The 25,001-nt window shown below is 28.6% G+C and overlaps 1 protein-coding gene across 3 annotated transcripts; it reads left to right on the top strand.

The window, feature by feature from the left end:
* The first annotated feature begins 2,040 nt into the window (after positions 1-2,040).
* On the top strand, positions 2,041-24,265 carry LOC136997933 (acyl-CoA Delta(11) desaturase-like). Of its 3 annotated transcripts, none has more exons than XM_067349374.1 (6): positions 2,041-2,240; positions 21,471-21,768; positions 22,742-22,872; positions 23,007-23,212; positions 23,351-23,536; positions 23,813-24,265. In XM_067349374.1, the coding sequence occupies exons 2-6, from the start codon at positions 21,498-21,500 to the stop codon at positions 24,081-24,083; spliced, it is 1,065 nt and encodes a 354-aa protein (XP_067205475.1). In that variant the 5' UTR covers positions 2,041-2,240; positions 21,471-21,497; the 3' UTR covers positions 24,084-24,265. The 3 variants fall into 3 exon arrangements, with proteins under 3 accessions (XP_067205475.1, XP_067205477.1, XP_067205478.1); XM_067349376.1 differs by lacking the exon at positions 2,041-2,240 and adding an exon at positions 18,731-18,890; XM_067349377.1 differs by lacking the exon at positions 2,041-2,240 and adding an exon at positions 20,926-21,036.
* Positions 24,266-25,001: the final 736 nt, after the last annotated feature.

The raw sequence follows: 25,001 nt of genomic DNA, 5'->3' as shown, positions 1-25,001 counted from the left end.
TAATTGCATCTGTATCTAGTTACTTTTGCTTCTATATCTAATTATTTAAATTTAAAAATGATATTTGTGTTTATATCTATCTAGTTAATTTTTCGTTTCGTAACTTTTTCGTTTCAAAGCAACAATCTGATATAAATATTAATGTAGAAATTATGTAATATCCTTATCACGCGAGTTTACGATAAGAGATGTCCAATGTCGTCAAAATGCAAAGACCTGTTTATAATTTTTTACCGTCTGCGCACTTCCGCGAATTATAGCGTTTTCGATTATACAGGATTTGAACGACCCAGGGTTGATCAATCACTATTTTACTATAAATGCAAGTCTTTCATTGGTGGAGAGGTTGCAATGACGTCATTAACCAACCCTGGGTTGTTCAAATCCTGTATAATCGAAAACGCTATTAGTATTTCAATTTTATTTTCAAAAATTACCAAAAATCGCCACTACTAATAAAATCGTCAATAATCAATTTGCTCAAGCAAATTATTATAGTCATTCTTTTGTCTAAAATAAGTAAGCAGGATTTTTTGAGGATCAATGTGCTAATAAAATAATCAATAGGAAGACCGGTGTTTTTTTTTTGTTTTTTTACTCTGCATTTGTCGTCGTCGTCCTGGCAAGAAAAATAGTTCATCGCAGAATCAAAACGAGTAATGAATAGTTAAACATTATGTTATATAATAAAATGCGGTGCGCTTTAAGTCAAACGGACGTGTCTCAAGAAAGTTACAAACAAAACTAATTAATCAAATAAAAAATTGGAAGACAGTGTCTTCCATAAATAATAGGAAATATTTCTTTAATATTAACTAGATAATTAGTTACTAGGTGCGCAACTAAGTTTCCGGGTTTCACACATGAATGGCGCTAACGATACATGTAGTCGATATACATGTCTAAAGTTGTGTTTTTTTATTAACTTGGACATCTGTCAACAATAACCAGTCATAATACCAACACATATTGCAACGCAAAAATATTTTTTCTAACAATAAAGATGTCGAGTTTTGTGCCAAATAAACAGCATTTGCGGGAAGCTTTGCTTTTCTGCTTCAACTTGAAAGAAAATGCAGCTGAAGCACGCCGTTTGCTTGAGAAAGCCTACGGCGAACATGCACAATCGAAAACTACTTGTGAAGATTGGTTTAAACGCTTTAGAAATGGCGATTTCGACACTGAGGACAAGGAGCGCTCCGGAAGACCAAAAACATTTGAGGACGCCGATCTGCAAGCGTTATTGGATGAAAATGATACGCAAACACAAGACAACAACAACTGATAAATTTGAACCATGCATTGCTCGAAAAACGGCCAGAATGGGACACGAGACACGAACGAGTGATATTGCAGCACGACAACGTTCCGTGCCATCGCACTTCCATCGTCCAGGACACCATCAAAACGCTGAAATGGGATCTGCTACCGCACCCGCTGTATTCACCAGACCTGGCCCCTTCCAATTATCACTTGTTCCGGTCGATGGCACATGGCTTAGCTGGGCTACACTTGGCCAATTTCGAAGAAGTGCAAAACTGATTGGATAAATGGTTTCGATGCAAAGACGCGTCGTTTTATCGTCGCGGTATTCATGTATTGCCAGAGAGATGGCAAAAATGTGTAGCTAGCGAGGGACGATACTTTGAATAAACCGTTTTTTGTATTTCTCTTGAAATTTTCCATTTTGCATTGATAAAAAAAAACCCGGAAACTTAATTGCGCACCTAGTAATTAAATCACGTATCGCTTATTAAATTATGGTTTCGATAATTAATAGTTAATCCATTTTTAAATAGATGGCAATAATGTATAATAATAATACATATTTAAATGATAATTTTTATTTAAGAATCGTGATAAATAGTAATTATCAATATTAAGAAAAATGAGTCCACGAGTATCATTGCACGACTTCGGCAGGAGGTTGCACATGAGCAGATGAGTCACATGAGCCTCGTCGGCTCTGCCGATTCGTCAAGCTATCGCGCGGTGCTGCCATCGGTAGCGCCTACAATCTCTCCTTGAATAATATTTAACTCTCGTCGCGTGGTACCGATCTCAGTCTCTTCGTCGTCGTCAGTAGTTGTGATCCAACTGTGAGTCGATCTATCCGTCTGTTACGACTACGAAAAATAATTGTCGACGTGAAGAAATCAAGTTTTTCCATCCGTTCCGCATCGTTCCGATGAGGAAAGTAATCCGTTGCAAGCTTCCAAATCAAAACTTGCAGACGACAGGTAAGTCGATACGATTGGGGCTTACAAGGCTATTGTTTTGCTATCATACTGCTGGCTGCGGCCACTTTTCAACCCCTTTGTATGACAGCAATCGCGCTTTTGTCTCTCACGATGTGTCGCGACAAATTCTCCGCATATAGTCCGAATTTTCATAGAAAATGTTGTTATATTAAGTTATATTTTCAAAATAGCTATTGGAGTCCGCAAGGATACCAAGAATGTTGCTGTTCAACAAAATTGGACTAATTCTTCAGGCTTAAAGATTTTTCACGTCTCTTAAAAATATTCACACATCAATGAAACATTATGTGTACACACGAATAATTTATTCCTATTTACTCCGATTTCCATGAGCTTGATTCTTACGTCGCGGCGTTCATATAAATATATCATTTAAATTTATTGCTTAAAAATATATTTGCCCTGTTGCTAAATATATGTAGAGTAGATGTGCATTAGACAGTTAGTCTTAAATTTTGAAAAAGGAAATGAAGTAAATTATTAAAAGTCATCACATTACTCATGAAGCATCATGATATTCATTAGTTACAGTTTACATTAACAGTGATTACTCCACTTAAATCTCGACCAACAGAAAACATTTCTCTGCGGTAGTTATGAGATTTTTTATTAATACTTATTTTAACATAGATTTTATACAAGTTATTTCCGTTTAGTAAATGTCTGTATGAATTTAATATCGATTTACGGTGATTTTTGAGTGGATTAAAATTACACAAGTAAGAAAAATTTTTCTTAAGAAGTTTCCTGACTCATTTTTATTAATATTTTATTGCACCGTTAAAAAATTCCGGATATAAAATCATTTATCGAAAAAAAAAATTATACCTAAGACCCACGTTTATTTCGGCAAGAATAGTTCAAACATTCATTTTCTCTTTGAAAAGTGGTTTTCTAAAAAAAATAACATTAAAAGTTGTTAAAAAGATATCGAAAGAAAAAATATAAAAAATATTACTTTTATCGAAGCCAATATATAAGTATTATTTCCAAATGATAGAAAAAAAAGAAAAATATAGTATAATATAATAACAATACGTACGGAGCCACAAAAGATACATTAGTCACTTTTATCACATGACGCACCTACCAAAGGACTTTCATAGTTTCTGATGCAAAAAAATTACACTTTTCCCGCTCACGCGTTATCAATCTTAATATTGTGGCTGAACAATTTCTTTGTTGTTAAGTATATCCCCTGAGAATAGGTGGCCATCCGTGTTATAAACGCGGTGCCGCGTATATCCTTGGGTGAAGTACGTGAGCGTTTCTCATCTAACTAGGTGTAAAGTTATAAAAGCTAGCCCAGACCACGAAGATGTGACGTTATCAAAAGAGCATAAATTTAGATTCATTATCCGGAGAATATTATTTCATGATTCAAGAAAATTCATTATATTATCGAATATTTTACGACTCGAGAGATTTTATAATAACGAATTATAGTTTTGCTTTGTCACGTATGTTTTCTTCTTTAGTTCATTATACTATGCAAATTAACCAATAACTTTTGCGTGTTACTTTTTATGTAATCCTTATTAAAAAAATTATATATATTTATTATAAAAAACCTTTCCAAAAAAATTGTACTTTTAAAAAAAGTTGTATATATTAAATAAAAATTTGCTACATATTCTGTCTATAAAAGAGGTGATATCAGAAAATGACGCCAAGTTTAAATAAAGAACCTTTCAAAAAAAGTTGCATGTATATCTAATTATTTATTTAAAAATGATATTTATGTTTATATCTAGTTAATTCTTTTTAAGTATACTTTTTAAAATAATTGCATTTGTATCTAGTTATTTTTTTTATATTTGTATCTAGTTAAATAAAAAAATTTTTCAAATTTAATCAAAATAAAAAAATATTACAAAATTTTGCAAAAAACTTGGCGCTGCTATAAAATAGCCTTAAAATATTATTATACATCTTAAAATATTATAGAGCAATGAAGGCTATTTTATAGCAGCGCCAAGTTTTTTGCGAAATTTTGTAATATTTTTTTATTTTGATTAAATTTGAAAAATTTTTTTATTTAACTAGATACAGATATAAAAAAAATAACTAGATACAAATGCAATTATTTTAAAAAGTATACTTAAAAAGAATTAACTAGATATAAACATAAATATCATTTTTAAATAAATAATTAGATATACATGCAACTTTTTTTGAAAGGTTCTTTATTTAAACTTGGCGTCATTTTCTGATATCACCTCTTTTATAGACAGAATATGTAGCAAATTTTTATTTAATATATACAACTTTTTTTAAAAGTACAATTTTTTTGGAAAGGTTTTTTATAATAAATATATATAATTTTTTTAAAAAGATTTTTTTATAATATATTTTTGGAAATACAATCTTTTTGAAAAGTTTTTTATGATATATACAACTTTTTTTGGAAAGGTTTTTTGTGAGAAAAACTTTTTTTTAATATAATATATTTTTGAAAGTACAGTTCTTTGAAAAGGTTTTTTATGAGGAAAACTTTTAAAAAAAAAAACAATTTTTTGGAAAGGTTTTTTTTATGAGGAAAACTTTTTTTTAATATAACAAGGCGTGTACTTGGCGCCCTTTTTTTACCTTTTTTAAAAAAAAGGTTTATTTGTGAGATATCATTTCTTTTTTTTAGTAAAAATAATTTTAATAAATATGATTCTTTTTTTTTAGTAAAAATAATGGTAATAATATCCCACCATCACTCCCGTCATATTTTCAATACGACAATCCTCTTTTTGATTATAGAAATCTTAATTTATACAAACCTAATAATTTTTTTTTATATTTTACAACATGTTTTATAAGAAAATTATTAGTGATCATAAAAAGGGTATAAAAAACCATTTGTATTTCTAAGTTATTGCGTTTTTTCATATATAAAAACAGATTACTTTTGATCAAATTTCTGTAAGAATGACAAAAACATCTTTAGCACCTCTAGGCCATTGTCTTTTTTTAATTAGCGTATCGTCAGCTTCAATCCAAGTGTTAGACATTTCTTCTCTATAAACATTACATACCTGCCGATTCCACCAATGTGCACAAAGTACACTTTCTGTCCACTAACTACAGAATACTAACAAGGGAACGTTCACAAGTGTCCCCTCCCCGATTTGATTTTCCTTGAAATATGTTGTAAAACATACAATTTGAGGAGACACGTATTTTTTTATAGCGGCCCTAACTCAAATTTAAGGGATCAAACACTCCTTTGAAAAAAAAACGATTTTTTTCTTTGTGTGTAACTATCGCCAAAACCGTAGGAGATAAAAAAATATTTCAAATAGAAGTTGTATGGCTTGTAATGGACTTTATAACTGTGTAGTTAAATTTTCAAAAAATGAAATTTTTTTTAATTTACTCCCACCCCTTGTTATTATTTTTTCAAATTTCAAAATTTTTGTAATGACAAAAGTTGTAGCATTTTTTACGCTGAATTCAACCATATATGATTTTATTATGTTTCGAAATCACATCTTTCAAAAATGAGTCATCAGTATCACATTATATGCGTCGCGCTGCATGACCGTTTATACCGCACTTGTGTTGTGCATAGTCGCAAAACAAATATAAAAATGACATGTTATTATATATTTGAGAAAGAAAAGTTAACTAAAATTGTTGCTAAAGCATCTCTTTCACATTACACTCTTATAGATAATCGCTGCATTTCGTGCGCAGCGCGTTGTTATATGCAAGTTAGCTATCAGCGCATATTACACTTTGAAGTTTTGCTTGCAGTGACCACGGGAAAATAATTTATGAAACGAAAACAGTGAATGAATCAATCTATTCAACATATATCTACCCTGACTCTACCTTCTTGGCCCGACTTGACTGAGAATGAAATAAAATATAAAATTCTGTACAGTTTACTCTTTTTCAATAATTTTAATATACTGTGATTCTACATGCTATTACATTCCACTAAATTACTACGATTTTTTTAAACTATGGTATATAAAATGTATATTATAAGTATAATTATAATATATATAAATAAGCTTATATATATATAAAAGCTTATTTATTGTATCAATATATTATAATTATACTCTTATAATATACATTTTATATTTCAAGATTTTATATACCATAGTTTAAAAAAATCGTAATAATTTAATAGAATGTAATAGTATGTAGAATATATCGCAGTATATTAAAATTATTGAAAAAGAGTATGTACAGAATTTTATTCATTGTCAGTCAAGTCGGGCCAAGAGAGTAGAGTCAGGGTGGATATATGTTGAATAGATTGATTCATTCACTGTTTTCGTTTCATAAATTATTTTCCCGTGGTCACTGCAAGCAAAACTTCAAAGTGTAATATGCGCTGATAGCTAACTTGTATATGACAACGCGCTGCATACGAAATGCAGCGATTATCTATAAGAGTGTAATGTGGAAGGGATGCTTTAGCAACAATTTTAGTTAACTTTTCTTCCTTAAATATATGATAACATGTCATTTTTATATTTATTTAACGACTATTGCGCAACACAAGTGCGGTATAAACAATGCGTCATGCAGCGCGACGCATATAATATGATACTGATGACTTATTTTTGAAAGATGCGATTTCGGAACATAATAAAATCATATATGGTTGAATTTAGCGTAAAAAATGCTACAACTTTTGTCATTACAAAAATTTTGAAATTCGAAAAAATAATACCAAGGGGTAAGAGTAAATTAAAAAAAATTACATTTTTGAAAATCCAACTACACAGTTATAAAGCCCATTACAAGCCATACAACTTCTACTTGAAACATTTTTTTATATCTCCTACGGTTTTGGCGATAGTTACACACAAAGAAAAAACTCGTTTTTTTCAAAAGGGTGTTTCACCCTTTAAATTTGAGTTAGGGCCGCTATAAAAAAATACGTGTCTTCTCAAATTGTATGTTTTACAACATATTTCAAGGAGAATCAAATCGGGAGGGGACACTTGTGAACGTTCCCTTTAAGAGTGTTGTCAGCATGTGTGTTGCTACACTTCTGCACTTCAAGACGAGAAAAATTTTTTTATAAAGAATACTATTATTTTGATATACACTATCTCTATTCGTCTCCACAACACGTTACATATACATTTTACGACCGATATTAATTATATCAATGTGATTAGTGTCATCAAAGCTGCGAGCTGACAGGTCTGAGCGCCGCCATGTTGAAAAAGGACAGACATCTTTTAATAAAAGAAAGGAAAGAAAAAAGACGCTCTTATGCGGGAATTGACATTTCACGGGATGTAGAAAAGGACAACCATGTCGCATTTTGATGCTTCTAGTTGACAAAGGAAAAACTTATATATTAGAGAAGGATGACGAACAGACGACGACGACCAAGCTTACATAGATTTCGGCATATTTCGACTTTGGCAAACTTTGGCAAACTTTGGCAAACTTTGGCAATTAATATAGTTTTTTAGAAAGCATGTACAAAAAAAGTAAAGATACTTTTATTATGTAAATCGCATGTGCTCTATCGATTGAGCCTATTATAAATTCGATCGGTCCACGCATTATTGAGATATGAAAATCTCGACTCCTATCAGCTCATGTGCTCGCGTAAAGATACACGGTCGGTCTTGCGCTGCGCGTGAACTTGGCGCGAGACACTACCGTGTCTCTTGATAAATAAATGCAAATGCCAACGTAAGCGCGCGCCGCGCGGCTTCTCAGCGCCATCAGCGCACATAACGTCAGAAATCGGAACATGGACATTTTAGCTGGACATTTTTATCGTACTATTTTAGACATTTCGACTTTGGACTATTATAACTTTTTTTCTACAGCACCTACAGTAAAAACAAGCATACTTTTCTTATGTAATTTGGGTATGCGCTATCGATTGAGCCTAACAACAACTCAATCGGCCCAGCCGTTATTGAGATCCGATAATCTCGGCTCGTCTCAACTTTCGGGCTCGCGTAAAGATACACGGTCGGTCTTGCGCTGCGCGTGAACTTGGCGCGAGACACTACCGTGTCTCTTGATACCTAAAATTTTTAGTATAATTATGCAGTTCAATAAATTTGATATTGTCGTTGTAGTAGATACAATTTATCACGCAGACACAAATAAACATTAATTAAATTTAGTTAAACTTAAATTTTGAGATAAATCAGTAATAAAGTTAAATCTGTTAATCTTTTGACAAAAAAAAAGAATGTTACATTTAAACAAACTTGTGCTTCTATATATTTTTACTAAACAATATAAATTATATTCTCTATAAAATAACATGGCAATAACTATTTTGCTTTTGATTTTACATATAATTTACATATAATTTATTAAAAAAAAAAAATGTTTTTAGCGTTTCTGCATCAGCATTACGTGCGAAATGTGTATTACATATAAAATAATAAGAATTTTGTTGATTTTCTTTCATTATTATTGGTGGAAACAAAAACTTTTGTAGCATATTTCTTACTTGTACGTAAAACGTAAATTGCAATTATCTTTAATGCTTTGAATAATGAAATCTGAAGTAAAATTTGTTTTAACGTAAAAATTATTATTTAAATATTTTGTTTAAAATAAAAATAAGAATAAAGATAAGAATTTTATCAGAAAGAGTGATGCAAGTGATATGTTTTAGTTATTTTTCAATATAGTCTTGACCAAAGTCAAGATTTAATTGTCCTGTAGATTACACAAAACCAGTATACACAACAAGTATGTAAATTAATGAAACAACAGCCCAAGTTATTTTTATTCTAGATCGTAAATATTTATAAACTAGTATATACCTTGAACTGTGTGCGTTATTTAATCGACTGGCACACTTATAGCGTTTTCGATTATACAGGATTTGAACGACCCAGGGTTGATCAATCACTATTTTACTATAAATGCAAGTCTTTCATTGGTGGAGAGGTTGCAATGACGTCATTAACCAACCCTGGGTCGTTCAAATCCTGTATAATCGAAAACGCTATTAAGTTCACACACAGAATTGTTCAATCATATAAAAACATTAAATAATGGCCAATGGCTATTGACCATCTATTGAGATTGCAACCTTTTGGGCCGTAAATCCTTGTAATAATTGTAATAATTGTCAGGTACCTTGTAATAATTTTTTAAATATTAGATATCGCGCAGGGTTCTTTGAATAATAAAAATAACAAAAAATTATTTGTAACAATTAATTAGGTATTAAAAATACATTATTTTATTTGTGTCTAGAAATTTTGCGTTGTAATTACATCTATTCAAAATCAATATTCACATAAAAAATTATAGAAATAAACATTCGCTAAAAGATTTTATGCAGATTTCCTATTTTTTCTTGAATCTTGTTTAGATTCAATTCCACTTTTTAAATAGAAGTGTATATTCATTTTTTTTTTTTTTTAATTTTTTAACTTCTAATAGAGTAATACAGTAAATTTTATCTAAAAAAATTTATTTCATATATAAAGTTTTAAAATTATTTGCAATTTTAATGAAATACGAGACAAATATATTTTGCGTATGCAATAGAAACGAATTAAAATGTATCAAACTATTTATAAGATATATACAGAGGCGTTACTAGGCAATTACGCAATATACGCTCCAGCGTAGTGTGCTGTTATTTAAAAATTTTAAAAATGTTTAAATGCAAAAACTTATCGATTGATCTGCGACCCTGACCTACCTCTATCTGACTCAATGCTATCTACTTGTAAAATTCCGTTTAATTGCGTAATGGCCAGAAAAGTATAATCTTTCTTTTATCTTCTTTTTTTTAGGCATTTGTAACAGCTTTAAATACACACCCATCACACAGCACAAAACATCCTCAAGACATTCTCAGGACATCGAGGATATTTCGGTGTCCCAAGGATGTTCTAAAAACATCGAGATCTCCCCAAGATGTCCTAAGAATATGTAGGATATTTTGTGCTGTATGAGTATACCCATAAAATGCCTGTATGGGTATCTCATAAAATGCCTGCAACTAATTCAAGGCTTACCTATAAATATTTTATAATTTGCTATTGAGTAGGGATAAGAGGATATATAGAGAAGCGCGATATGAAAGATTTTAGTATACTTTCGGAAGAGGTATCTAAACGTTTAGTTTCTGTTTGTTTCTCTGTAAATTCCCAGTTTAATTCCCAGTTTCTCGCAACAGTTATTAGCTATAGTTAACAGTTATTAGTGTCTTCTAAACAATTTAACCAAAAGGACTTTTATCCAAGATTTTATAAACTTACAATCTTCGCATTTCAGCCAAAAAGCAAATATCATCTTTTAACGTAAGAATTATACTAACATAGATGAAACAACAAAAAAAAATAATTCTTAAATTTTTTTGTATTTATTTTAAATTTGTAATTTCTGTTTTTAATTTTGTTTTGCATGTGTAATAATTATAAAAATTTGTATAATAAAAATAACAATAAATAATTTTGAATAATTTAATCCGTGCATCATTTAAATCTTAAGGATTTCTGATAAATCTTCCTTTTTAAAATTGATGTACTAAAAATTACAATTACTTGTCATTTAAAAAATAATAATTTGGCAGATATAAATTATAATGTAAAAATTATGTAATATCCTTATCAGGATATTATGTAATATCCTTATCCTTATCACGCGAGTTTACGATAAGAGATGTCCAATGTCGTCAAAATGCAAAGACTTGTTTATAATTTTTTACCGTCTGCGCACTTCCGCGAATTAGTATTTCAATTTTATTTTCAAAAATTACCAAAAATCGCCACTACTAATAAAATCGTCATTTAAAAATTTGTAGAAGCTATAAATAAAAAATCTTTCAAAAAAACTTGTATGTATATATCTTTAAAAAAGTTGTATATACCAAATAAAAATTCGCTATATATTCTGCCTATAAAAGAGGTGATATCATCAGAAAATGACGCCAAGTTTAAATAAAAAAACCTTTCAGAAAAACTTGTATGTATATATATATATTACGAAAAAGGATTATATTTATTGCGCTTATTGCGCTTACAGCTTTTTAACCAATAAGCATCGATAAGATTGTATTTAGTTATTTTTGCATCTTTATCTAGTTATTTATTTAAAAATTATATTCATATCTACAATTAGTTAATTTTTTTTTAAGTATACATTTTAAAATAATTGCATCTGTATCTAGTTACTTTTGCTTCTATATCTAATTATTTAAATTTAAAAATGATATTTGTGTTTATATCTATCTAGTTAATTTTTCGTTTCGTAACTTTTTCGTTTCAAAGCAACAATCTGATATAAATTATAATGTAAAAATTATGTAATATCCTTATCAGGATATTATGTAATATCCTTATCCTTATCACGCGAGTTTACGATAAGAGATGTCCAATGTCGTCAAAATGCAAAGACTTGTTTATAATTTTTTACCGTCTGCGCACTTCCGCGAATTAGTATTTCAATTTTATTTTCAAAAATTACCAAAAATCGCCACTACTAATAAAATCGTCAATAATCAATTTGCTCAAGCAAATTATTATAGTCATTCTTTTGTCTAAAATAAGTAAGCAGGATTTTTTGAGGATCAATGTGCTAATAAAATAATCAATAGGAAGACCGGTGTTTTTTTTTTGTTTTTTTACTCTGCATTTGTCGTCGTCGTCCTGGCAAGAAAAATAGTTCATCGCAGAATCAAAACGAGTAATGAATAGTTAAACATTATGTTATATAATAAAATGCGGTGCGCTTTAAGTCAAACGGACGTGTCTCAAGAAAGTTACAAACAAAACTAATTAATCAAATAAAAAATTGGAAGACAGCGTCTTCCATAAATAATAGGAAATATTTCTTTAATATTAACTAGATAATTAGTTAATTAAATCACGTATCGCTTATTAAATTATGGTTTCGATAATTAATAGTTAATCCATTTTTAAATAGATGGCAATAATGTATAATAATAATACATATTTAAATGATAATTTTTATTTAAGAATCGTGATAAATAGTAATTATCAATATTAAGAAAAATGAGTCCACGAGTATCATTGCACGACTTCGGCAGGAGGTTGCACATGAGCAGATGAGTCATATGAGCCTCGTCGGCTCTGCCGATTCGTCAAGCTATCGCGCGGTGCTGCCATCGGTAGCGCCTACAATCTCTCCTTGAATAATATTTAACTCTCGTCGCGTGGTACCGATCTCAGTCTCTTCGTCGTCGTCAGTAGTTGTGATCCAACTGTGAGTCGATCTATCCGTCTGTTACGACTACGAAAAATAATTGTCGACGTGAAGAAATCAAGTTTTTCCATCCGTTCCGCATCGTTCGACGCGATAGCCAATTAAACTCTTGTTCTTACGGTAAAATTGTAAGTTGATTGGCTATAGCATCGCCACTTGCCGCTTCGTCGCTCTAGTCTGTTTGAGCCGAAATTTGTTTGCATCGCTTGCTCTAACATGCTCCTACTCGCTCTAATACTCCAAACTAAACTATAGTATTACGTCACATATACTATAGATTAAAGTATGTTGGAATGATTAGGAGCATGTTAAAGTATTGCGATGAGAATCTTATAGCGTTTTCGATTATACAGGATTTGAACGACCCAGGGTTGATCAATCACTATTTTACTATAAATGCAAGTCTTTCATTGGTGGAGAGGTTGCAATGACGTCATTAACCAACCCTGAGTCGTTCAAATCCTGTATAATCGAAAACGCTATTATGTAAGTTAATAGTTCAGTACAGCAGCGCCAAGTTTTTTGCGAAATTTTGTAATATTTTTTTATTTTGATTAAATTTGAAAAATTTTTTTATTTTCGAATTAAATACTTTTATTTAAAAAATTTTTTATTTAACTAGATACAGATATAAAAATTTTATTTAACTAGATACAGACTTAAGAAAAATTAACTAGATAGATATAAACACAAATATCATTTTTAAATTTAAATAATTAGATATAGAAGCAAAAGTAACTAGATACAGATGCAATTATTTTAAAATGTATACTTAAAAAAAAATTAACTAATTGTAGATATGAATATAATTTTTAAATAAATAACTAGATAAAGATGCAAAAATAACTAAATACAATCTTATCGATGCTTATTGGTTAAAAAGCTGTAAGCGCAATAAGCGCAATAAATATAATCCTTTTTCGTAATATATATATATATACATACAAGTTTTTCTGAAAGGTTTTTTTATTTAAACTTGGCGTCATTTTCTGATGATATCACCTCTTTTATAGGCAGAATATATAGCGAATTTTTATTTGGTATATACAACTTTTTTAAAGATATATACATACAAGTTTTTTTGAAAGATTTTTTATTTAAATTTGGCGTCATTTTCTGATATCACCTCTTTTATAGGCAGAATATATAGCGAATTTTTATTTGGTATATACAACTTTTTTTTAAATATATACATACAAGTTTTTTTGAAAGGTTTTTTATTTAAACTTGTCGTCATTTTCTGATATCACCTCTTTTATAGGCAGAATATATAGCGAATTTTTATTTGGTATATACAACTTTTTTTAAATATATACATACAAGTTTTTTTGAAAGGTTTTTTATTTAAACTTGGCGTCATTTTCTGATATCACCTCTTTTATAGGCAGAATATATAGCGAATTTTTATTTGGTATATACAACTTTTTTTAAAATATATACATACAAGTTTTTTTGAAAGGTTTTTTATTTAAACTTAACGTCATTTTCTGATATCACCTCTTTTATAGGCAGAATATATAGCAAATTTTTATTTGGTTATATATACAACAACTTTTTTTGATTTGGTTATATATACAACTTTTTTTGAAAGGTTTGTTATTTGTTAATATATATACATTTTTTTGTGGAAGATAAATTTTTTGGAAGGTTTATATATACAACAACTTTTTTTGGGAGGTTTGCGTGTATACAAACAACTTTTTTTTGGTATACAATAACTTTTTTTGGAAGGTTTGCGTGTATACAACAACTTTTTTTTGGAAGATTTGCGTGCACTTGGCGCCTTTTCTTTACCTTTTTTTAAAAAGGTAATTTGTTGAAACTTTTTTGTAAGGTTTATATATACAACAACTTTTTTTGGAAGGTTTGCGTGTATACAACAACTTTTTTTTGGAAGATTTGCGTGCACTTGGCGCCTTTTCTTTACCTTTTTTTAAAAAGGTAATTTGTTGATATAAAATATACAACTTTTTTGTAAGGTTTGCGTGTTTATATATACAACAACTTTTTTTGGAAGGTTTGCGTGTATACAACAACTTTTTTTTGGAAGGTTTGCGTGTACTTGGCGCCTTTTTTTTACCTTTTTTTAAAAAGGTAATTTGTTGATTAATGGATATCATTTCTTTTTTTCAGTAATAAAATATACAACTTTTTTGTAAGGTTTGCGTGTTTATATATACAACAACTTTTTTTGGAAGGTTTGCGTGTATACAACAACTTTTTTTTGGAAGGTTTGCGTGTACTTGGCGCCTTTTTTTTATTTTTTTTTAAAAAGGTAATTTGTTGATTAATGGATATCATTTCTTTTTTTCAGTAATAAAATATACAACTTTTTTGTAAGGTTTATAAATATACCTAAAATTTTTAGTTTAATTATGCAGTTCAATAAATTTGATATTGTCGTTGTAGTAGATACAATTTATCACGCAGACACAAATAAACATTAATTAAATTTAGTTAAACTTAAATTTTGAGATAAATCAGTAATAAAGTTAAATCTGTTAATCTTTTGACAAAAAAAAAGAATGTTACATTTAAACAAACTTGTGCTTCTATATATTTTTACTAAACAATATAAATTATATTCTCTATAAAATAACATGGCAATAACTATTTTGCTTTTGATTTTACATATAATTTACATATAATTTATTAAAAAAAAAAAATGTTTTTAGCGTTTCTGCATCAGCATTACGTGCGAAATGTGTATTACATATAAAATAATAAGAATTTTGTTGATTTTCTTTCATTATTATTGGTGGAAACAAAAACTTTTGTAGCATATTTCTTACTTGTACGTAAAACGTAAATTGCAATTATCTTTAATGCTTTGAATAATGAAATCTGAAGTAAAATTTGTTTTAACGTAAAAATTATTATTTAAATATTTTGTTTAAAATAAAAATAAGAATAAAGATAAGAATTTTATCAGAAAGAGTGATGCAAGTGATATGTTTTAGTTATTTTTCAATATAGTCTTGACCAAAGTCAAGATTTAATTGTCCTGTAGATTACACAAAACCAGTATACACAACAAGTATGTAAATTAATGAAACAACAGCCCAAGTTATTTTTATTCTAGATCGTAAATATTTATAAACTAGTATATACCTTGAACTGTGTGCGTTATTTAATCGACTGGCACACTTATAGCGTTTTCGATTATACAGGATTTGAACGACCCAGGGTTGATCAATCACTATTTTACTATAAATGCAAGTCTTTCATTGGTGGAGAGGTTGCAATGACGTCATTAACCAACCCTGGGTCGTTCAAATCCTGTATAATCGAAAACGCTATTAAGTTCACACACAGAATTGTTCAATCATATAAAAACATTAAATAATGGCCAATGGCTATTGACCATCTATTGAGATTGCAACCTTTTGGGCCGTAAATCCTTGTAATAATTGTAATAATTGTCAGGTACCTTGTAATAATTTTTTAAATATTAGATATCGCGCAGGGTTCTTTGAATAATAAAAATAACAAAAAATTATTTGTAACAATTAATTAGGTATTAAAAATACATTATTTTATTTGTGTCTAGAAATTTTGCGTTGTAATTACATCTATTCAAAATCAATATTTACATAAAAAATTATAGAAATAAACATTCGCTAAAAGATTTTATGCAGATTTCCTATTTTTTCTTGAATCTTGTTTAGATTCAATTCCACTTTTTAAATAGAAGTGTATATTCATTTTTTTTTTTTTTAATTTTTTAACTTCTAATAGAGTAATACAGTAAATTTTATCTAAAAAAATTTATTTCATATATAAAGTTTTAAAATTATTTGCAATTTTAATGAAATACGAGACAAATATATTTTGCGTATGCAATAGAAACGAATTAAAATGTATCAAACTATTTATAAGATATATACAGAGGCGTTACTAGGCAATTACGCAATATACGCTCCAGCGTAGTGTGCTGTTATTTAAAAATTTTAAAAATGTTTAAATGCAAAAACTTATCGATTGATCTGCGACCCTGACCTACCTCTATCTGACTCAATGCTATCTACTTGTAAAATTCCGTTTAATTGCGTAATGGCCAGAAAAGTATAATCTTTCTTTTATCTTCTTTTTTTTAGGCATTTGTAACAGCTTTAAATACACACCCATCACACAGCACAAAACATCCTCAAGACATTCTCAGGACATCGAGGATATTTCGGTGTCCCAAGGATGTTCTAAAAACATCGAGATCTCCCCAAGATGTCCTAAGAATATGTAGGATATTTTGTGCTGTATGAGTATACCCATAAAATGCCTGTATGGGTATCTCATAAAATGCCTGCAACTAATTCAAGGCTTACCTATAAATATTTTATAATTTGCTATTGAGTAGGGATAAGAGGATATATAGAGAAGCGCGATATGAAAGATTTTAGTATACTTTCGGAAGAGGTATCTAAACGTTTAGTTTCTGTTGGTTTCTCTGTAAATTCCCAGTTTAATTCCCAGTTTCTCGCAACAGTTATTAGCTATAGTTAACAGTTATTAGTGTCTTCTAAACAATTTAACCAAAAGGACTTTTATCCAAGATTTTATAAACTTACAATCTTCGCATTTCAGCCAAAAAGCAAATATCATCTTTTAACGTAAGAATTATACTAACATAGATGAAACAACAAAAAAAAATAATTCTTAAATTTTTTTGTATTTATTTTAAATTTGTAATTTCTGTTTTTAATTTTGTTTTGCATGTGTAATAATTATAAAAATTTGTATAATAAAAATAACAATAAATAATTTTGAATAATTTAATCCGTGCATCATTTAAATCTTAAGGATTTCTGATAAATCTTCCTTTTTAAAATTGATGTACTAAAAATTACAATTACTTGTCATTTAAAAAATAATAATTTGGCATTAAAAATTTGTGTAGAAGCTATAAATAAAAATCTTTCAAAAAAACTTGTATGTATATATCTTTAAAAAAGTTGTATATACCAAATAAAAATTCGCTATATATTCTGCCTATAAAAGAGGTGATATCATCAGAAAATGACGCCAAGTTTAAATAAAAAAACCTTTCAGAAAAACTTGTATGTATATATATATATATTACGAAAAAGGATTATATTTATTGCGCTTATTGCGCTTACAGCTTTTTAACCAATAAGCATCGATAAGATTGTATTTAGTTATTTTTGCATCTTTATCTAGTTATTTATTTAAAAATTATATTCATATCTACAATTAGTTAATTTTTTTTTAAGTATACATTTTAAAATAATTGCATCTGTATCTAGTTACTTTTGCTTCTATATCTAATTATTTAAATTTAAAAATGATATTTGTGTTTATATCTATCTAGTTAATTTTTCGTTTCGTAACTTTTTCGTTTCAAAGCAACAATCTGATATAAATTATAATGTAAAAATTATGTAATATCCTTATCAGGATATTATGTAATATCCTTATCCTTATCACGCGAGTTTACGATAAGAGATGTCCAATGTCGTCAAAATGCGAAGACTTGTTTATAATTTTTTACCGTCTGCGCACTTCCGCGAATTAGTATTTCAATTTTATTTTCAAAAATTACCAAAAATCGCCACTACTAATAAAATCGTCAATAATCAATTTGCTCAAGCAAATTATTATAGTCATTCTTTTGTCTAAAATAAGTAAGCAGGATTTTTTGAGGATCAATGTGCTAATAAAATAATCAATAGGAAGACCGGTGTTTTTTTTTTGTTTTTTTACTCTGCATTTGTCGTCGTCGTCCTGGCAAGAAAAATAGTTCATCGCAGAATCAAAACGAGTAATGAATAGTTAAACATTATGTTATATAATAAAATGCGGTGCGCTTTAAGTCAAACGGACGTGTCTCAAGAAAGTTACAAACAAAACTAATTAATCAAATAAAAAATTGGAAGACAGCGTCTTCCATAAATAATAGGAAATATTTCTTTAATATTAACTAGATAATTAGTTAATTAAATCACGTATTGCTTATTAAATTATGGTTTCGATAAATAATAGTTAATCCATTTTTAAATAGATGGCAATAATGTATAATAATAATACATATTTAAATGATAATTTTTATTTAAGAATCGTGATAAATAGTAATTATCAATATTAAGAAAAATGAGTCCACGAGTATCATTGCACGACTTCGGCAGGAAGTTGCACATGAGCAGATGAGTCATATGAGCCTCGTCGGCTCTGCCGATTCGTCAAGCTATCGCGCGGTGCTGCCATCGGTAGCGCCTACAATCTCTCCTTGAATAATATTTAACTCTCGTCGCGTGGTACCGATCTCAGTCTCTTCGTCGTCGTTAGTAGTTGTGATCCAACTGTGAGTCGATCTATCCGTCTGTTACGACTACGAAAAATAATTGTCGACGTGAAGAAATCAAGTTTTTCCATCCGTTCCGCATCGTTCGACGCGATAGCCAATTAAACTCTTGTTCTTACGGTAAAATTGTAAGTTGATTGGCTATAGCATCGCCACTTGCCGCTTCGTCGCTCTAGTCTGTTTGAGCCGAAATTTGTTTGCATCGCTTGCTCTAACATGCTCCTACTCGCTCTAATACTCCAAACTAAACTATAGTATTACGTCACATATACTATAGATTAAAGTATGTTGGAATGATTAGGAGCATGTTAAAGTATTGCGATGAGAATCTTATAGCGTTTTCGATTATACAGGATTTGAACGACCCAGGGTTGATCAATCACTATTTTACTATAAATGCAAGTCTTTCATTGGTGGAGAGGTTGCAATGACGTCATTAACCAACCCTGAGTCGTTCAAATCCTGTATAATCGAAAACGCTATTATGTAAGTTAATAGTTCAGTACAGCAGCGCCAAGTTTTTTGCGAAATTTTGTAATATTTTTTTATTTTGATTAAATTTGAAAAATTTTTTTATTTTCGAATTAAATACTTTTATTTAAAATATTTTTTTTTTAACTAGATACAGATATAAAAATTTTATTTAACTAGATACAGACTTAAGAAAAATTAACTAGATAGATATAAACACAAATATCATTTTTAAATTTAAATAATTAGATATAGAAGCAAAAGTAACTAGATACAGATGCAATTATTTTAAAATGTATACTTAAAAAAAAATTAACTAATTGTAGATATGAATATAATTTTTAAATAAATAACTAGATAAAGATGCAAAAATAACTAAATACAATCTTATCGATGCTTATTGGTTAAAAAGCTGTAAGCGCAATAAGCGCAATAAATATAATCCTTTTTCGTAATATATATATATACATACAAGTTTTTCTGAAAGGTTTTTTTATTTAAACTTGGCGTCATTTTCTGATGATATCACCTCTTTTATAGGCAGAATATATAGCGAATTTTTATTTGGTATATACAACTTTTTTAAAGATATATACATACAAGTTTTTTTGAAAGATTTTTTATTTAAACTTGGCGTCATTTTCTGATATCACCTCTTTTATAGGCAGAATATATAGCGAATTTTTATTTGGTATATACAACTTTTTTTTAAATATATACATACAAGTTTTTTTGAAAGGTTTTTTATTTAAACTTGTCGTCATTTTCTGATATCACCTCTTTTATAGGCAGAATATATAGCGAATTTTTATTTGGTATATACAACTTTTTTTTAAATATATACATACAAGTTTTTTTGAAAGGTTTTTTATTTAAACTTGGCGTCATTTTCTGATATCACCTCTTTTATAGGCAGAATATATAGCGAATTTTTATTTGGTATATACAACTTTTTTTAAAATATATACATACAAGTTTTTTTGAAAGGTTTTTTATTTAAACTTGGCGTCATTTTCTGATATCACCTCTTTTATAGGCAGAATATATAGCAAATTTTTATTTGGTTATATATACAACAACTTTTTTTGATTTGGTTATATATACAACTTTTTTTGAAAGGTTTGTTATTTGTTAATATATATACATTTTTTTGTGGAAGATAAATTTTTTGGAAGGTTTATATATACAACAACTTTTTTTGGGAGGTTTGCGTGTATACAAACAACTTTTTTTTGGTATACAATAACTTTTTTTGGAAGATTTGCGTGTATACAACAACTTTTTTTTGGAAGATTTGCGTGCATTTGGCGCCTTTTCTTTACCTTTTTTTAAAAAGGTAATTTGTTGAAACTTTTTTGTAAGGTTTATATATACAACAACTTTTTTTGGAAGGTTTGCGTGTATACAACAACTTTTTTTTGGAAGATTTGCGTGCACTTGGCGCCTTTTCTTTACCTTTTTTTAAAAAGGTAATTTGTTGATATAAAATATACAACTTTTTTGTAAGGTTTGCGTGTTTATATATACAACAACTTTTTTTGGAAGGTTTGCGTGTATACAACAACTTTTTTTTGGAAGGTTTGCGTGTACTTGGCGCCTTTTTTTTACTTTTTTTTAAAAAGGTAATTTGTTGATTAATGGATATCATTTCTTTTTTTCAGTAATAAAATATACAACTTTTTTGTAAGGTTTGCGTGTTTATATATACAACAACTTTTTTTGGAAGGTTTGCGTGTATACAACAACTTTTTTTTGGAAGATTTGCGTGCACTTGGCGCTTTTTCTTTACCTTTTTTTAAAAAGGTAATTTGTTGATATAAAATATACAACTTTTTTGTAAGGTTTGCGTGTTTATATATACAACAACTTTTTTTGGAAGGTTTGCGTGTATACAACAACTTTTTTTTGGAAGGTTTGCGTGTACTTGGCGCCTTTTTTTTACCTTTTTTTAAAAAGGTAATTTGTTGATTAATGGATATCATTTCTTTTTTTCAGTAATAAAATATACAACTTTTTTGTAAGGTTTGCGTGTTTATATATACAACAACTTTTTTTGGAAGGTTTGCGTGTATACAACAACTTTTTTTTGGAAGGTTTGCGTGTACTTGGCGCCTTTTTTTTACCTTTTTTTAAATAGAATACACAGCGCCTTTCTTTCTTTCTATTTAAAAACAATATGAGATTGATTTGTGTGTTATCGTGTTGCATTTTAATTTCTATTTTGATTTCTTTTTCAGAATAATTTCCTTACATTTATCCGTGAAATGGATGTTAATACGTCAGTTTCCTCATGCAATACCAACACGAAGATAAATACTGAAAAAGCACTAAATAACAATATAAATCCAGTAAAAATCGTCGACACTGATAATGACGCTATTGACAAGAAACTCGAAAAGATAAAATTAGCTCTTTTCGATTTTGAAACAAATTTAATATGGTACATTGTTCTGCAAGTTGTTGTGTTGCACACTATTGGTATTTATGCTTTACTAACTTTCAACTACATGACAAATCCTATGACAACATTGTGGAGTAAGTATACCCGTCTCAGAAATTTCAACATGTACATAGAAATTGAAGAAAACTTCAAGATTTTTAGGACACTTACTGCGTAATTCTAATATGACTTTTTTTAAATATTATTTTTAGCGTAAAATTAAAGTAATTGGGATTGGGCGCTTTACCAGTACAGTAGTTTCTTCTCGCGTAATGAAAAATATCAATGATAGTGTCGACAAGATATTATTAAACTCGTTTGAGGCGATCTATAATTCAAAACAGAGTTTGAGATAGAAATCTATTATGTACAATAATAAAAAATGTTTGAAAAATCAGAATATACATTTAGTCAAAAACACAATTCAAATATCATTAATAGCTTGTATATCTATTCCGATGTTTTTAGTTTTTTCTGTATTATACACATGGAATACAAAATTATAAATAAAATATTATCTTAAATTTTGTCGCAAATTATAAAACTATTTAAAACGGATTTTATAAATCGCGAAAACTTTTTTATAAATTTTTATAATTGTTAAATTGATTTACAATTTATTGTAAGTATGTCATACAATGTTAGCGATATTTACCGATATTTAAATTACATAAAATATTGTTGATACTAACTATTGTAACAAATTAATTTTGTTTTATTTTTTATGATAAAAAACTGTAATATTTTCTTCACTAATTAATTAGTTGTACGATAAATAATTACTTAACTTGCATATTTTTTATTTTATTAAAAAATAAGCCACCAATAAATATCAACAACAAAATATAAAATATTTTAAACAAATTTACGTATGTTTAACGCGTACAAAAGTTACATAATAATTAAAAAATAATTTCTTACCAAAAATAATTATTGTTGCAAAATATTCAAAATCTGCTAAAAATGTTAAAACTTTTTTAAGTTCTACTTCTTAAATTTCTATGTATATTATTGTTACCTATAGATGTTTATAGAAAATTAAAAAATATATTTTTATATATTTTTAAGTAATCGGTATGTACATCATATCCAATTTTGGCGTGTCTGCTGGCGCACATCGACTTTGGACTCATAAATGCTATAAAGCAAAGTTACCATTGAGAATTTTTCTTTTAGTATGCTTCAGCGCATGTGCACAGGTAATTTTAATTTCTCAATCAATTTTGTCAATAATTTGAACAACTTTGCTTGTTTTATATATATAATGTGTAATTTGAAAGTATAGATAGGACTTTACAACCTTACTTGCAAACTTTTTTGAATTTTTTTACAGAATACTATATGCAAATGGGTAAAAAACCATCGTATGCATCACAAATATTGCGACACTAATGCGGACCCTCACAATATCAAGCGCGGCTTTTTTTATTCACATATAGGTTGGGTGATGATGGAGGAACATCCGGAATTTACTGAGAAAAGCAAGAAGCTTGATCTGTCAGATATTATGTCTGATCCTGTTGTAACTTTTGGAGAAAAGTACATGTCGTTTTATTATCTTACTAATAAAAGTTATTAAAAATTTCGAAAAATTTAGTAATTTGTTTTACGATAATACGTATAATGCTAAAGAATACACTTAAATGAACTCTAAATGCTGTTGTGATTGTGTGATAGATATTTCTTGCCGCTTCAACTTTTTTTCGGTTTTATCCTACCTACGGCAATGCCTGTATACCTTTGGAATGAGACCTGGACAAGAGCCATTATGTCGCAAGTTTTTATACGATATATAATCACTTTGAACTCCGTATGGACTATCAACAGTATCGCTCATGTATGGGGTACCAGGCCGTATGATAAGTATGTAATTCACACGTATATATGATATTTACAATTTGCGCACAAAACTGTAATTGCATCTATATATAGCAAACAGAAAATTAAATAGTTCACAATTTTAATATGTTTACTTGATAATATATAAATGTCAAACAAATAATCCTTCAAATAATTAATAAAGTATTATATCTCTTATCAAGGCATTTATCAGAAAAAAATTGTTAGTATAGCCTTCATGATTATCTTTATAAAATTAATTATTTATCGATTTTTTTTTAATAATTTTCTCGTTCTTAGAACTATAGAACCAACGGAAAACGAATTAGTCAATTTCTTAACAATGGGAGAAGGACACCACAATTATCACCATGTGTTCCCGTGGGACTACAGGTCAGCAGAAAAAGGCTACAACAAAATGAATTATACCACTTTCTTTATCGATATTTTTGCGAAACTAAGATTAGCCTATGATCTCAAATATCCACCTATAAATTTAATAAAAAAAATTGTACTGACCAGAGGTGATGGTACACATCACACATTGTCGGAAGTACCAAGACCCGAATAAATCAACAAAAAAAAAAATAAAAAAATAAAAAAAAAAATAAAAAAAAAACGTACTGGAGCTCTTGATGATGTATCTCGCTGGCTTTTAAACTGTGTTTGTGAATTACATATAATGTAAAATATTTTAAAACTGTGTTTTATAATATGATGATTTAATCAAATATATGAACAATTAAAGCATAATACAGTTATTATAATTTATTATATATAAACTATCGTACTATGTAATATATTGTAATATGTAATATACTGTAGAATATATTTAACAGAATTTCCAAGAAAAAAAAAACTATCGCTAAAAATACTTCTGCAAATTGTGTTGGAAACCTGATCAATCATCAAGTTTATCAAATTGTGAGCAAAAATAAATATATCACTAAAACTAAATACGGGAATTTAAAAATATTTTGTTTACGTAAAAAAAAACAAATACCCTTAAAAAAAATGTTTCTCTAAATATAAGAGATATAACTGTTGTAATTTTAATTTAAAATACGTTATAAAAATTTGAATTACAGTAAATATCTTATGCTAAATACTAAAGTTACATACGTAGGTTGCTTTAAAAGTTTTGTGGTTCGGCTATTTCTCGCAACATGGCGCTGTCGGCAATATTTTTTTCAGATTCTCTGAGATTTTTTAGTGCGAACAGCTGTTATAGATTGTTAGCATATGTTGTTGTCATTGTTTAATAATTTTTCAAATAAAGTAAGTTTTGTGAAAAATGGAATTAACTCGCAAACATTTTTGAGTCATTTTCTACGATTTTAAAGACTGTCTGACTAGACAACAGTGCTCGAAAAAAAATCAAGCGATTGTTTGGTGATAAAGCCCCATCCTTGGCAACTGTTGAACGATGGTACGAGTTCCAGCGTGGACGTGTTTCGCTCAAGAACGAGCATCGTGAAGGACGGCCTGC

The sequence above is a fragment of the Linepithema humile genome, chromosome 2, assembly GCF_040581485.1.
Source record: "Linepithema humile isolate Giens D197 chromosome 2, Lhum_UNIL_v1.0, whole genome shotgun sequence".
Taxonomy (NCBI): domain Eukaryota; kingdom Metazoa; phylum Arthropoda; class Insecta; order Hymenoptera; family Formicidae; genus Linepithema; species Linepithema humile.
Note: the sequence above shows the minus strand (reverse complement) of the source record. Positions and strands in the feature narration are given on the sequence as shown.